The 15,884-nt window shown below is 43.0% G+C and overlaps 1 protein-coding gene across 1 annotated transcript in view; it reads left to right on the top strand.

Annotated features, from left to right (window-relative positions):
- The window catches only part of LOC119387039 (cytosolic carboxypeptidase 1), a 30,440-nt gene extending 14,892 nt beyond the window's left edge, over positions 1-15,548 (top strand). The window contains exons 11-19 of the mRNA XM_049414112.1: positions 2,538-2,641; positions 3,342-3,449; positions 3,522-3,607; positions 3,825-3,959; positions 7,822-8,041; positions 8,592-8,748; positions 11,640-11,848; positions 14,334-14,460; positions 15,466-15,548. Coding sequence (XP_049270069.1) covers positions 2,538-2,641; positions 3,342-3,449; positions 3,522-3,607; positions 3,825-3,959; positions 7,822-8,041; positions 8,592-8,748; positions 11,640-11,848; positions 14,334-14,460; positions 15,466-15,548 — 1,229 coding nt within the window. The remainder of the gene's footprint in view (positions 1-2,537; positions 2,642-3,341; positions 3,450-3,521; positions 3,608-3,824; positions 3,960-7,821; positions 8,042-8,591; positions 8,749-11,639; positions 11,849-14,333; positions 14,461-15,465) is intronic.
- The last annotated feature ends 336 nt before the right edge of the window (positions 15,549-15,884 follow it).

The following is a 15,884-nucleotide window of genomic DNA, read 5'->3' as shown; positions in this document are numbered from 1 at the left end:
ACCCAGAGTCAGGAAACTAGGCTTGTGCGAATAGTAAATTTTAGGTTCGAAGCGAATAGTGATTTTGGTCGAATAATTTCGAATCGAATTCTAATAGTATGTATCACATATTATAAAGAAAAATGAGTATATTTGTCATGACCCAACCAACCTGCACAACATTTTTTTTTAAATTGTAACAAGGTATGTGCAAATGTCATTCTTTTTAGTTCAAAGGAAGTGGAAGCAATTTTGAATAGTAGCAGGATTTGGCTTTCAGTAGAATGCAAATGATAACCTATAAATTTTGTTACGTTTTAAAATTTACTATACTTAGAGCATATAAGCCGGTATAACAAGTTTTTAAACTTAAAAAGTCATGAATCGATGTGAGGGTATAATATGTTGATTTAACCTTGAAGTGGGGCTTCGCGCCAGTGCGGATTTTCCCTGGAAAGGTGTATTCACGGTATAGCACCCCTCCGCTGCAGTGAAACCACCTTTACAGAAGGTTACAAGCGGACAGTGCGAATTTTTTTTGTAAAGGTGTATTCACGGCATAGCACCCCTCCACTGCAGTGAAATCACCTTTACAGGGCGTTATAAGCGGATTCAAACACACATATTCGTTCATTTCGAATACTTCGAAATTTTCAATAATTTAAATTCAAATCGAAGCGAATTCGAATACTGTATTATTCGTTCGAATATTCTAATTGCTCGAATATTCGCACAAGCCTACAGGAAACGCTTCACACTCACCGACTCCACTGAGAGTTGCGTTGAAGAAGGGGCATTGCTGCTGTGAGCCATCAAGCGTAACGGGTGCACTGTGCAGTGCTGGAGGCTGCTGTGTCTTGGGCATGGTTGGAGGCGCTGATGATGATAAGCGGCTGGTGCGTGTAGGGCACTTGGATGCCAGATGACCCAAGGCACGACATTGGTAACAGACAGCTTGAGACAGGTCTTGACCGCTACGAAAAGCTGCAGCGCCGTACTGTGCCGAAATAGCTGCATAAGTAGCTTCTTGTTGCTCGGCAGGCAGCTCTGAAATGCTCGTTTTTGGTGTGGCCCCTCGGGAAGACTGTGGTGTCGATTGTTCTGAGCTAGGCTGCTGTCACTCTGTGGGCTTAGCGGCATGAAAGGGTTGCGACGGCGGCAACACAGAACCAGCAAATGTTGACGGGCTTGCTTTGTCATGCAGATGTTGCGCACTCTTGTCGAGGCTAGTGCAGGTAGAAATAAACTCAGCTAGTGTGGGCGGCCGGTTGGTTGCTATGGTGGCGAGGATGTGTTGTTCCTGTAAACTATGCAGCAGGTAGTCAATCTTTTGGGCCTCCGAGAGGTTAACGGGGCAACGCACAATGATCTTCAACTTGGCAAAGGCATATTGGTGCAAGCTTTCGGATGGGGCCTGGGTTACCCTCATGACCTGCTCTTGCCACTCGTTGAGGGACAATTCTGTACCAAATGTGTCCTTCAGGGCAGCACTCCACGTGGCCCAGGTGCTGTACTGGTTGCCGAACGCGAGATGCCAGTCTCGCTCCGTGCCTTTCAGCTTGCTAGCTGCGATCAGGCGTGTGGTGGCGTCGTCCCACGAGGCGAGCTGCTGTACTCGTCGCACGTCGTCAAGCCATGTATTGACACTGTGGCTGCGCAAACCTGCGAATTGCGGGATGGACGATGACAGGCCTAGCAGTGTCGTCACCGTTGTTGCAGGGCGAGGTAGCTGCTGGAACAGCATGGCGAGGCTCTGTAGAGTCGCTGGGTCCAGCGTCAAAAGCACCGCAGCGGTCGAGGTGGATTCATTCGTTTCAACCGAGGGGGTAGCTTCACGCTGCTGCTGAATGTCGGCTTGCAAACGCTGAAAGAGCTTCTCTTTCGAACCTGTGATGTCCAGCTGTCGACGGGCCAATTCTTCGCATATGAGGTCGATGCCGAGGCGCGACATGGTCACCGGGTCGAGATTCTGCCACACAATTCCCGGCATGGCGTTGCGCCGAGCCGGCTACACACTGACGTTTACACACGAAACACACTCTTACTCAGTGAGTCCACCAGCAAGCGCACACAGGCGCGCACATGGAAGCGAGCGGACGGCGGGAAATATTCTGGCGGTGACAAAGACAGGAATGGCGGAACGTCTGTCGCGGGGCGAAGGTGAAAGCTGGCTTGCTTACTGATGCGCTGGTATTCTTGCTTAGCTGAGTGGCTGCACAAAGGCTCGGGCGTCGACTGCGCCAGATGTGAGGGCTGGGCATGATGGCTGAGGCGTGAAGGTTGAGGCGAGATTAACAGGGTAACGAACTATTTATTAGAGAGCATAGTGGAGCGCGCCAAAACCGTGACCGTCCGTCGCGGCGGCGGTAGCGAACCTTACCCCTCCCTCGCTAGGGCTTGGCGTTGAGTCGGCGTAACAGCGCTGTAGGTGGCGCTAGTGATGAGACAGGCGGCACATGCGGCCGCTCGCACTGTATATGACAGATATTGAGTGCAACATATATTGACATTTATGGTTGCATATAGGCCCGGATTTATTTCCTTTGTCACTGTCGCAGTAGCTGAGGAGGCCCCAGTGACCCATGCTTCCAGTGATTACGATGAGCTGCAGTCTTCCCAGTCAGCCACTTCATCAGAACATGAGGCCGAGCTAGATGAACCAGTGAGTCCAGTGAGCCTTCCTGAACACTTGTGTGCTCATTGCAACCAATACACTACTTGTAGATTGTGGCTATCTAACAAAACTGTAAAATGGAGCTGTTGCGCTGGTTTTTCAATGCTCCACGGAAATTCTTTTGCGTATAAGCATATGCAAGACTAAAGAAAGTTTTGTTCAGTATTTATGGCAAATCTGCACTACCAAGGCCTCATTAAAGTGCTATTACTAGTCTTTTCAAAGGGGCCATAAATACTAGCTCTTTGATTATGCTACACAGAACGAAAACAGATTGTGAAAAACAGAAATGGCATTTGCAATGTGTATCGCATGCCTTGGTTATCTTTGATTTGATCTTAAAACATGCTGGACAAAGGACAACTATGTCAAATGTAAATCATAGCCACTGAAATTGAGCTTTAGAAGTGGAATGCAGTTATTTTTATGAATTGAAACAAATGCATTTGGGATAATAACAGTGCAAATATATGGCACTGTTTGCTTTCTGCTGTTTTTATTTATGTTCACATTCCCTGATGCTGAAGCAGTGTACTTTGAGGAAGCCCGGCAAAGTACACTGAATGCACCCCGCAATGAGTTTCGTTAAACACCCTTTAAATCACAATGTATTGCAAAGCGGCACATGTGCGGCGTGACACTGCGTTTCCCCACATGACAGCATGAGACATTAATTTTTCATTTGCAGCCTGACATATCGAAATGTGAACCTTTGCCCGAAAAATACAATTTGGATGTGGACTTGGAGTCGTACTCTAAATTTTTCCCAGAATTGAAGGTCCACGAGGAAGCTGCGGTGAGTAACCACTTTCTATCCTTTCTGTTCACGCTTTATTGCGACATTGTGTAATAAAAGCCGTTGTTTTAGGATGTCAGCCCCGCTGCTACTTCAGAGGTGTCCTTGACTGCAACTATGAAGAGCCCTGAAGCTGGAGATCCTTTAGAAAAGCTCAAGTGAGAATTATTGCACCTCCTGAAGCATTGGTAAAAGCGTGCCAAGTCAAAAAATCAGAATTACCTCTAATTTTGACTTGCATTGAAGACACGTAAAAATTTGATCATCTGCTCAGCTGGATTAATTATTCTTATCTGCAATATGTTTTGTGCATGACCTTACTTTTGCTATTTTTCTTATTCCATTACTGCATGGTATTTCCTCTTGTTGTTACAGGTGTAGCTATGAGGTTATGGTGCAAAGCACCCAGGGTCTTGTGCCTTTGGTGAAGATTGCCTTTCCAGAAATGATGGGCCACTTGCATACTGAGCCGCTGGAGCGGCTGCACTCATGCCAAAATTCAGGTGCCAGGTGCGTGACAAGAAGATTTTCATGCATGCAGCTTTAGTGAAATTCGGTCGTTCCCTGTTATAATGACCTCCTTTATAATTAATGTCTGGTAAACGCAGTAGATGGTATACTGTTGCTAATGCAGTGAATCCAGTTTTGGGTTCACAGCCTGTTGTCACATGTGGTTACTTGTACGCCCAAATTTTTTTTTAAGGCACACATTAGCATCAACTATAAATACAGTAAAAGCTCATTAATTCGGATTTCACGGGACCGGAAAAAATGTCCGAATTAACCGAATGCCGAATTAACGAATGAACAGGAAAAACAACATTAAAATCAAGTTGGAGAAGCATACCTTTATTTGCTGAAGTATTTTGTAATGGTCGTCTGCGTTTTCACGCAGATTCCGGCTTACATTACAATTTTTCTTAACTTTTCCAAATGGCCAACAGCACGCAAACTGTCGGAAGTGCTCAGGCAAACGCCCTCTAATATCAAAAGCGCCTCCGAGACTTCCCGTGAGGTGCGATGAGGTCGCGACATCATTAATAATTTCTTGATCGAGCAGGAGACCAGTCGTGGCAACACAATCATCAATCGCGATGTAGTCCTGAAGGGTCATATCTGTGGGAAGGACAGCATCGAAGGTCGGGCAGTCACCGTCGGTGGTCTCGGCTGACACCTCGTCGATACCACCGTCGGCTACTGCGGCATGCTCGGGCCTCACATGTAAACACGGTCACAACGGGAAAAAACTCCGCAAGAAGAGACGGTGCCGACACAACACAAGGGAAAATGGCGTCGCAGTGGAGCGAAGAAAGAAGACGCCCCCACTAGTTGATGACGATGGCGATGTCACTCAAGTTTCGGTTTCGCCCCAGTGGTGCCAGCTCTGCTTTACCACACATTTGTGTAGCGGCAGCCGTCAGAATTTGTCCGAATTAAGCGGTGCGGAGCCCAATTCTGACGAATTAACGAAGGTTTGGTCCCATAGATTAACATGCACTTTGGCCGGGACCAATAGAGCCGTCCGAATTTCCGAATTAACGGTTGTCGAATTAACAAGCTTTTACTGTACAATACATTCATTGTGAGTGAATACACTGTTACCTAGCATTGCCAAGACAGATGCTTCTGTCATGTGCTCCATAAAAGGATAAAAGGACACCTGCTGAAAGCAAATTAAATGAAAAATTGAATTTGCTGGATTTGAAAGGAAGTTTAGTGCACCGAGAAAATAGAAAGCAAAAAAGCCACATTTATGAAAGTGGTATCAATCACAGCAGCAAGTGCTGGCCAAATGGCAACAACAGTGACATGCAGAAAGACAGCAAGTGAATTTCACCCAAGTTTTTCATACAGCAGTCTCTGGTGATGCACAGCATAGCTTCCGGTACTTTACTAGAATATTTCACTGTATTACTTTAGTACAGTACATTCCGCTACATACTCTAATATCATCTTCTGCCAATATGAGGATGATAGTGACTATGGCACAATGACTGCACTTTTTGAATGACAGCCTACAACATTCCAGTACACACTGTAGTACTGCTGTAATCATTCCAATTCCTCCTACCTTGACAACATTATGCTTACTTTCTGATAAGGCTTGCTAATGGGCTAGTTGGTCTTGCATATTCGAGTAAGTTGCACTGCGTGGGTTATTAGCGAATGCATTAAAAGAGAGGGACAGGACAAAACGTGAGACATATTGTGTAATTGCTTGCTGACTGGCTATCTTAGGAGATGTGCGCAGAGAATTTCACAGCATTCCTGTGCATGCTGTAGTGACTTCCACGACTGCATGTGAATGTGAGCAGCTGATACAAATGAGACTTTACATCATATTCAACGGACGAGAAAACATTTATTTTACTGCAGTGAGCCGTTGGTGTGATCTGTCACTGCTCTGGTGGGGTTTAACAGCACGCCGAATGAACAAACTTCCTTTAGCATGAAGTTTATTAAGGTGATCTTTGTTAAGGTGAACCAAACAGTACAGTGACCATTTACTAGTTTCCTATAGATTAGGCTTGTGCGAATATTCGAGCACTTCGAATATTCGAACGAATATTACAGTATTCGAATTCGCTTCGAAACGAATTTAAATTCTAGGAAATTTCGAAGTATTCGAAATGAACGAATATACATATATAAACCGCATGTAACCCCCTGCAAAGGTGGTTTCACTGCAGTGGAGGTATGCTATACCGTGAACACACCTTTCCAGGAGAAATCTGCCCTGCCGCGAAGCCGCACTTCAAGTTTAAATGAACATACAGTAAAACCTCGTTAATTCAAAGTCACTGGGACTGTGAGAAATCAAATTAAGCGGGTTTTCGAATTAACCAAACATACAAAAAGCGGGATGCAAGGAACTTTGAATTACTGGAACTAATCAGAGGTGGTCGTTTGCTGTTCCTGCTAGTTTGTGGCTACAAGGGTTTTGTCTTCCAGCAATACCTGGTCCCAATTTTGCCGCTAAACGGGGAAACGGCGGGCCTCGCTGCTGCCAGAGCGAGGAAAAAAAATAATGAGGGAAAAAAACGGTCTCGTGGTCAACTGAAAGGCACGCCTGCTTAAAGGACGTGCTTCGCTGCAACACAGTGGTGACACGCGGGCAGCATGTCACCTGCTCCTCACAGCGTCAGCGCGTCATGATGCGACCATTCGCCCATTCTTTCTGGTAAAAATAAAGAATTTAATAATGACCAGTGTGACGGAATTCGCGATGTGTTCTGGGTAGAAAAGATGATCATTGAAGTTTTCGAACTGAGTTTTCGAAGTAGGCGTTGCAGGCAAGTACTCCGCCAGCAGTGCAAGTGCGCAAATTGCCGGACCAGCGCCATTCGGAGGTTCTCATACATCGCGAATTCCGTCAGACCGCCCTTTATTAATTTCTCTATTTTCCCAGAAAGAATGAATAAATCGTGACGCGCTGACGTTGAGAAAAGCATGCGTCATGCTGCCCTCGTGTCACTGCTGTGTTGCAGTGAAGCATGTCTTTTCCGCAGGCGCACATTTCAGCTGATCACGAGACCGCCTTTTGTTTATAGTTTTTTTCTTGCACTGGCAGCAGCGAGGCTGGGATGCTTCACTTGTCACTCATTAGTATCGCTATATTGCATTGCCTTGTGGCTCTTAAGGACCATCGTTTCTGCGGATTTGCGGCTAAATCGGGATCGGGGAATTGGCACATGGCACCCAAAGTTTTCGAAATAACCGGGCTGGTACTGACCGCCGCTTCAAGTTGTCCACTCAAATTTACATTTCAAAATACGGGGCCAAGGAAATCCTTCTAATTATGCAGGATTTCGAAATAACAGAGTTTGAATTAATGATGTTTTACTGTATTACCCTCACATCAATTCATCATTTTTTAAGTTTAAAAGCTTGTTAACCGGCTTATATGCTCTAAGGATAGTAAATTTTAAAACGTAACATATTATAAAACGTAACATATACCGAAAGTCAAATCCTGCTATTACTCAAATTTGCTTCCACTTCCCTTTGAACCAAAAAGAATGACATATGCATATGCCTTGTTTCAACTTTAAAATTATTGCGCTGGTTAGTTGGGTCATGACAAATATGCTCATTTTTCTTTATGATATGTGATATAAGCTATTCGAATTCGCTTCGAAATTCGCTTCGACTAAACCACTGTTTGCTTCGAATTTGCTTCGGACCTAAAATTTACTATTCGCACAAGCCTACTATAGATTGGTGACACTTTCGTTGTTCTTGACACCTGAAAATTCATATAGGTTCTCACTGCACCTTCACGTTATTATTAGAATGTATTGTGACAAAAACGAATATGATTCGAAGTGACGCAATCACATCTCCAGCCAACATTTATGGTTCCACTTTGCAGAAACAAGATACTTAAAGAAGTACGGATACGGCTGGAGAATGTTAGGGATCCTAGCAGTTTTCCCGTTTTATACGACTACGACACTCTAGCCCTACACAGCCTGCCTCCATCAAGACCTCTGATGAACAGTGACGCACCACGATCTCTTCAGGAAGTAGTCACCGAGCGGCTGTGGTTCGAGTCCCGTTTTGAAGGTGGAAACCTTCGCAAGGCCATTCAGGTGGTTACTACAGTGTTTCCTTGTTGTGAATTGTGCATGACTGTCACAAGAGTTTCAGCAATGGAAAACAGTCTTTTAACTTTGAAATGTGTGAAGTATGCCGTTAAATAAATTTTGATGAGAACTGAAGTAATATCATCAATAGAAGACAGTATAGAGTCTAATGGTGTCCAAAAACAAAATGCAAGAGACAGTGGTGGCTTCGAACAAACGCTGGTAAAACTGGTTCACTTAGCTGAGCAAACTCTTTCATTTGAATGCTAAATTAATATGTCCAGCACTGTTCCTACTTTGTTATAAACTATTAATGATATTGCAAGCACCGTACACATTCTCGTACAAAGCAAACCATTAAATGCAATTTCTGAGCAAGATATAAGCCTTGTTCAAAGCATTTTGGTAAAGCCAGTAATACAACTACATGCAGCTAAAATCATAGCTCGAAGGTCTTCCAGCCTGTTTCAAACCTTTTACAAAGGAAATTGTTTATAAATTCATAATGTGTGTGTGTGTGCGTGCATGTGTGTAACCAAATATCCTTTTTTTACAGGTTGGGCCATATGAGTACAACCTGCTGATGAGTCCAGACATCAACACAGGCCTACACCATCGCTGGTTTTACTTTGAAGTGGCAGGCATGCGCAGTGATGTGGACTACACATTTAACATTGTAAACTTTGACCGCAGTGGAAGCCTGTACAAAGAAGGTAAGCCACTCATGACCAGGCTCCGTGTTTTCGGATAAATCCGAAAAAATCCGATAAACACTCGGCGATAATATTTTTGACAATTCGGATTTATCCGATAAACTCCGATTTTAACGGCCAAATATGACCGTTAAAATCGTAAATTTCCCTGTGGCTTTGGGCTGCAAATGGGTGGTTGTCAATTTCCCTCTCCTAACTCTTCCGCCACCTTGTGGGATTCTGCAGAACCAATTTGCAACCCTGTTTCGTTCTTTATCGAGAGGCCATGTTCTAAGTGGTCATTGATACATCAGCCGGTTTGGCCGATATTCGCTTTACTTCACGTCAACGGTATCTTGTAGACCGCATTCATCGCTCATTTAACAAAGGGCTTGTCACGCATGGGGTGAGAGATGTCAACGTACGTAAGGCCCTGGCAGCGTGATACATCTTGAAATGCAGTCCCCTGGCGGCGCTGGCCAGGGCGCGCCAAACAACATCGAATATACGGACCTCGTAAGGTATGTTAGCATCTATTGCGGATAAGCTTCGAGGTTGTAATATGCACAAACATAGGTGTTTTGTATTCGAGTATATTTGTGTTTATGCGTTCAAACGTTCCAGATATCTAAAATACGCTTTGTGTGTTTTGAAGTTTTCTTGTTGAGATATCATTTCATGTAAGATGTTGAAGTATTGAGCATAGTGAAAAATTAGACTTCGAATTTCAGAGAATTTGGGATTTGCTAAAAATAAGCTCCGATAGACGCTGAATTTCCACCAAAAAAAATAAACTCCGAAAAACACCCTCCGAATTTCAAGAAAGATAAACTCCGAAAACACGGAGCCCTACTCATGACCAATGCCCCAATAGCCTTTGCTCCTATAGCCAGGCACACACAGTGAATTCTCCATATTTGTGATGCTGTAACAAACCTTTTTCATATTCATTTTTGCTGTTCTCTTGAGTACCATGTATTTATTGCCGCAATTTAGTGAAGTAATTTTGCTTTGCACTTCCAGTGTTAGAAATGGTTACAGCCATTTCACATACATGGATCCTGTATGGTGTGTAAAAAAAAAGAAATAGAAGAGCGTTGCCAGACAGTGAAGGCACCATTTTCATGCATGCTTTCACATGTAAATGTTACCAGTGAGTGGAAAGAACAGTGGCCATCGACTGGCACATTACTTTTATAATCTTTTGCACCAGCATAGAAACCATACTTGGCATGCCCAATTTGCGATCACAGTCCCACACACATTTTTTAGTTGCATGCTGCGCCACTGAAATCAAGACAGGAGACACACAGACACACACGAACATTGACTAACAACTGAGTCACTTCAACGTGCCTTTTTATGCGCAGAACCTAGCCATATTACACACAGATATGCTCCCTAAACACAGCAGGCAGTTGTAACTGTAAAAAAATGCCATTTGGAATGTGCTCACATGGTTGAAGTGTGGAAACATGGTGGTGGTGATGAAAGCAGTGTATATTGTCTCAATGTCATTGCAATGTGTTAATATTGTGAATTAATATTACCACTTGCAACTTGCCACAATATTTATGTTGGTGGTGTGTGATTGATAATGGCATGTAAACATGGTACCACATTGCCACGAGAGCCAGTAGTAGCATATTTTTATGCTTTACCCTCGTCTGCAGTGTTTCAGAACTTTTGATTCCATAATTAGCTGTGATATTTCTGCAGGATTATTCTTATAGAGCTTTCTGAAGAGGTAGTACTATCAACCAGTGCTGTTCTAAAACTTGTGAAGCGAATGTTGCTGCTGAAACACCGAAACCTCTAACATAGTGAAGGAAAAACAGCGCTAAAAACCGACGGGGACCAAGGAAGACAATGATGAACCACCAACTAGCCCAAGTTTCTCTTCTAGTGCTCTAACATAGTGACATTTTTTAATCATGGAAGTTTTTTGGGACAAATACGGCTTGACTTTGTTACATTTTGACTGCATCTACTTTGTTATTCTGTTAACCCTCTGTTGAGGGTCATTACAGGGATGATGCGATCAATTAAGGGTACACATGAAAAAAGAAGTAATGCCCAAACAAAAAATGAGACCACAATCAGTAAAAAAAAATTTGTCTAGGTAGCAGTTTAATTGTGCCTGCAAGCTTATCTAACCAGACACATTGCATCATAATTAAATGTTTTTATAGAGTGAAGGAAAAAAAGAAAATGTGCTTCATTCATTGCACCTAAACAATAATAAACACTGTGACGCATGTATTCTAATATAGTAGTGCTAGTTACTGCTGTAGTGACTGTGGCATCATGATGCTCGATGCGAGCTTATGCATTTGATTCTCTGCTAGGACAATCTCATTTCACTGGGAACAGGAAGCAAAAGAGCTCGTGAAATGGGGTCTTAGAGTACACCGAAGAAACTCTGAGTGGTCGATAGTAAACCAGAATCTACAGTTACACTGTCGTGTATCTTCAGTGTTTGTACATACGAATGACAGTGAAAATTTACAGCATTTATGTAAAACACAACAGTCATATTTGTGAAACACACCTGAATGTGGTGTAGAGTGCTAAAGATGACTTGTCTTTAGTCCCAGTTCCAAAATGGTTGACCGACTGCAGGATTCTGCTATCGAGCATGAGGTTTAGTTCAATTCCCAGATGATGCAGCTGCCTTCAACGGGCCAGAATACAAGAACACCTGGCGTAATTTGTATATTAAAAATTTTTCAGATGGGTAAGGTTAGCCTTACTGTTGGGTGTATCCTGTGGCTCGACACTAACTTGCAGGCACGACTACCTATGAATTCACTATCTTCACTGTTGGTTGCTAGAATGTAGACTAGCATAATATGGTGAACGCTGTAGAAGGAAAGCTCGAAATTGAGTTAGTACTAAATATGCCGGTGCAGGCCAGTGCCCGCTGCTCTTCTCGGTCCGAGATGCGGCCAATGGCCGTGGCTGGCGTCGTATTGGTGGTGGCATCAGCTACCAGCGCAACCTGCACTGGCGAGCTGACAAGGGACCCCTCTTCACACTGAGCTTCACTGTCCGCTTTCCCCATGCTGGAGATGTGTGCTACATTGCCAACAGCTTCCCCTACGGTTTTTCCCTCCTTAAGGTAAGTTACCATTATTGTTCCAATACTAGTCAGTGAAACCCAGATATACTGAACACTTGTAACATTCCTTGCAAATCTTATGCAAAAGTATAGCTTATTACGGCGCACATATATGAAACTCCAGTTCACGTTCATATTCAATACAGTGAATGCCATTCTGCGCTCTTGCAAGTACATTTTTCATAACTGGCCTGTGGTAACTTGCGGCATCAGGAATGTTCATATGTGCCGACAACCTGGCACTGTTTTTGTAGATGGTGTTAAATGGCACACTGAAACCAAGGAACAGTGCAAGCAATTGAGGGAAAATTGAGTGAGGTTTGCGTATGAAAATATGGATGGCTCGTACAGCAGTGATCTCATTTGTACTCCATATACAGTAATACCTTGTTAAATCGAAGTAGTAAAAACCAGAAAAAATGTCAAGATAAGCAGATTTTAGAGATAAGCAAAGTTGCGCAAATTCTATTGATTAGTCCAGTTCTATCTAAAAACGCTACTACTACACTGACCAGTTTCCTAACAGGAGCGCCTAACTCGCTGTTTGTAAATGTTTTAAAGAAAAATGATGACATAACAGCTCTCAACCAGCTGTGTTTTTTGGCACTGCCTTTTATTTAGTGCTGAAAGACTGACTAAGGCTGGTCTGCCTCTCAGTAACACTTGCACCTAGCAAAGCTTTCTCGAGTTCCTTAACACTTCGCATGTGGCAATCGTCCCCGCCACTGCACTCAACTTTATTTCGCGTCAAGCGAAGCTTGTTGTTTCGGCTGATGTCGTCACCCCTTGAGTAGCTGCGTTGACACTGCTGCGATCGCCGTGTGTGACGCCACATTGTTTCGCTCAAGAAAATGGTCAAACCAGCTGATGTTGCAGGTGAGATCAGTGTAGCCCATCGCGAAGTCCAAAGAATCGGCCTTCTCCGTCAATGTTGTGACTGGAAGGCTGCCTCCTGTCGCACGATGCAGCCACACAATTAGCACCGTTTTGACGTCCGTAAACTTCAAGCCTTGAATCCGCTTCTTTGACTAGGGCTACCTTTCTTTGCAGTATCAGTGACTTGCTTTGCTTTGGCGGTGTTATCCTCACCACATCGCACGGCTGACGAAAAAATTCACGCGACGTGCCTTGTGTAAATAAAACAATACTGAAATCGCATCTCTGGCAGTAAACAAAACGAAGTTTACGAACCGTGCTATTTTGCAGGGCCTGCCTCTGTGCATGTCTATAGCATCACATGATGTGACACAGGTTGCTTGACAAAGTTGGTATGCCGCTTGGTTCCGACTTCACATCTGGCAACAGTGTCCGCTTTGTCATAAGTGCGGCATCGCGCAAACCTCGTGAAATGGTTCGGCGACGAAGTTTTTGTTCCACTCTCAGTCAAGATTTCGAGATAACCGAAAAGGGGCACAGAAATACTTCATGATAAAGGGCAATAAATACATTGCACCTATGGGAAATCGTTCGGTGCCGCAGAAAATTTCGACTTAGCCGTTTTTTCGAGATATGCGAGTTCGAGTTAACGAGGTATTACTGTAATGATGAAGTTTCTTCAGTAGCTTCACTGCAACACAGCATTGTGATGCGGTAAAGGCTACTATTACCAGAGATGACTAACTGTTGTTGGAAAGAGGACCGCCACGCTGCGTCAGTAACGTGAAAGCGTGTATTCCGCAAGATAGTGTGAATGAATAAGGAGTGAGGGACTCAAGCACCATGCCTTCGATGCAGCTTTAAAGAACAACTTGGTAAATTGCCACGTTTCACATTGAGAGGCTGGCCTACATGTGCAGAGATTTTAGATAAGCTTCAGATAGACATATTTTTTATTTCATATTACGGATATATTGATCTACATTGCAGTAGCCTTTCTAAGTTTAACTGGGTTAGCACATTAGCAGAAGCTCTAGCTTTGGATACATGGAGTGATGTCATCTTTCAGTCACTCTTGCCAGATGGCTAACATTGTTTTATGATAATAGATGAAGATAATCCACAGTCTTAACATGAGTACTCCACAATTACCGACTTCTAGCAGCATGGGATAGTGATGCTTTTAGACTGGGTGATCATTTTCATGTGGTTGTATGGAGAAAACTGGAATGCAGCTTACATGAATGACGTGAAAGCATCACAAAGAAAGCTAGTATGGATAAGATTTACAAAGCATAACAGTGTTAACCTATGGTCATGGGATTTAATGCTAAGTTTAAAGTGCCATATCTAATTGTGACATTCAATACTAAAATTACTGAAAAAGAGGAGAGGGGAGAGGGTATATTGTCACATGGAACCACGCTGTGTGCTGCATGGAACAAAGTTCTTTATCTTTAGTAGCTTTTGTGAATTAACAACACGAGAATGAGTGTACTATGTTGTTGAAAGCATTTCTGCCTACAGATGTACTGCAATGGTGCTCATTCTTCGTGCATAAAAAGCTGCTGTCATAAGGGAAAAAATTTTCTTTTCGCTAAATGTGCAGGCACACCTTAAACTTTGGCTCAGCTCATATGACCGTGGTAACATATTCCTGGAGCGACAGGAGCTGTGCAGGACCATGGCTGGCAACCCCGTGCCTCTGCTGACCATTACAGCCCAGCCCTTGGAATGTGAGTTACTATACTTGACAAGAGTGTGGTGACTGTTAGATAAATAATGCCTGTACAACACACTTTGAAATTAAAGTCCATTACACTTGCAGGTAGACACATAAGGCTGCTTCCTTCGAAAATCCACTGCCATTTCAATGCTTTCAAACAGAGGCCTGGTCACAAGATCTTGGCACACTAATAATAGCTAAGGAAGATTAGTGAATTGCACTGATTACTCCTGTTGAGAGGTAGCATTGTGTTCCAACTGGAATTAAGGTGGACATGAGAATGGGAAAGAAAATCATATCAGCTCCTTTATTTATTTATTTATTTTATTTATTTATTCAATACTGCGGACTCATGGTCCAAGCATGATAGTTAATACAAATACAAAATACAAAAGTAACAGCAATGACAGAGCAGTATATATATATTTTTATATAGCTTTTTTTTATGCACAGAGCAGTCTCCTTTTTTTTCTTTTTTATGAACTGCTGTTGGAAAGAGGACCGCCACGCTGTGTCAATAACGTTAAAACAGAAGCATGCAGTATTAAAATTCAGAGCTAGTATATCTGTGCATACCAGCCACTATCCATGTAGTACTAGTAATACATGTGTATATTCAGTGGGCTTGTGTGAATATTCAATATTTTAGAGAGTGCAATCGAATATTATGACATGGTATACTCACTTCGGCTACTGTACACAGTTGGTCTGATGTGCCGTAAGCATCGCAAACTGAATATTACTGATTTGAGCACCTTCTAAATGTAAAATGAATGGGTGGAATGAAAGCTGGTTCACTCACCCAGCCATTCGCTCACTGATTGATTGATTGATTGATTTAGTGAGTAAGTGAGAGAGAGAGAAAGCTCGTATGTAACCACAAACTAAATTTATTCATGAAGTGAACTTCTTTTGCCGTTTCTACTTTGAATGACACTGCTAATTCTGGCACTGAAGTGGTTTTGTCTATTTAGTTGTGCACACATCTAACCAACAACTTTTATTCTGTTAACAGTATCCAGGCCATATATACTGCTAATGGCTCGAGTACACCCTGGTGAAACAAATTCTTCGTGGATAATGAAAGGTGAGCATTGATCTGAGTGCCTCCTGGTGTCGGCACTTAAATGTTTACGTAATATAAAATGACACCATTTTTATCAGGACATTCTTTTAACACTGCAGCAGTGTACATACCGTATTTTACTTGCATAATTTGCACACTTTTTTTCGCGAATTTGGAGCTCCGAAGAGGGGGTGCGCAAATTACGCGGAGATTTTGCGAACACATCCGAAATAATGCACAATATATAGTCCTAATGCACGCAGTATATACATTAAAAAAGAAAATCAATTATAGCACAAACGAGGGGTACTTGTTTATTTTAACAGAATTAGCATGTACTTTAACCAGCCATATCTGGTCATGCACAG

This window comes from Rhipicephalus sanguineus, chromosome 3, assembly GCF_013339695.2.
Source record: "Rhipicephalus sanguineus isolate Rsan-2018 chromosome 3, BIME_Rsan_1.4, whole genome shotgun sequence".
Lineage (NCBI taxonomy): Eukaryota > Metazoa > Arthropoda > Arachnida > Ixodida > Ixodidae > Rhipicephalus > Rhipicephalus sanguineus.
Note: the sequence above shows the minus strand (reverse complement) of the source record. Positions and strands in the feature narration are given on the sequence as shown.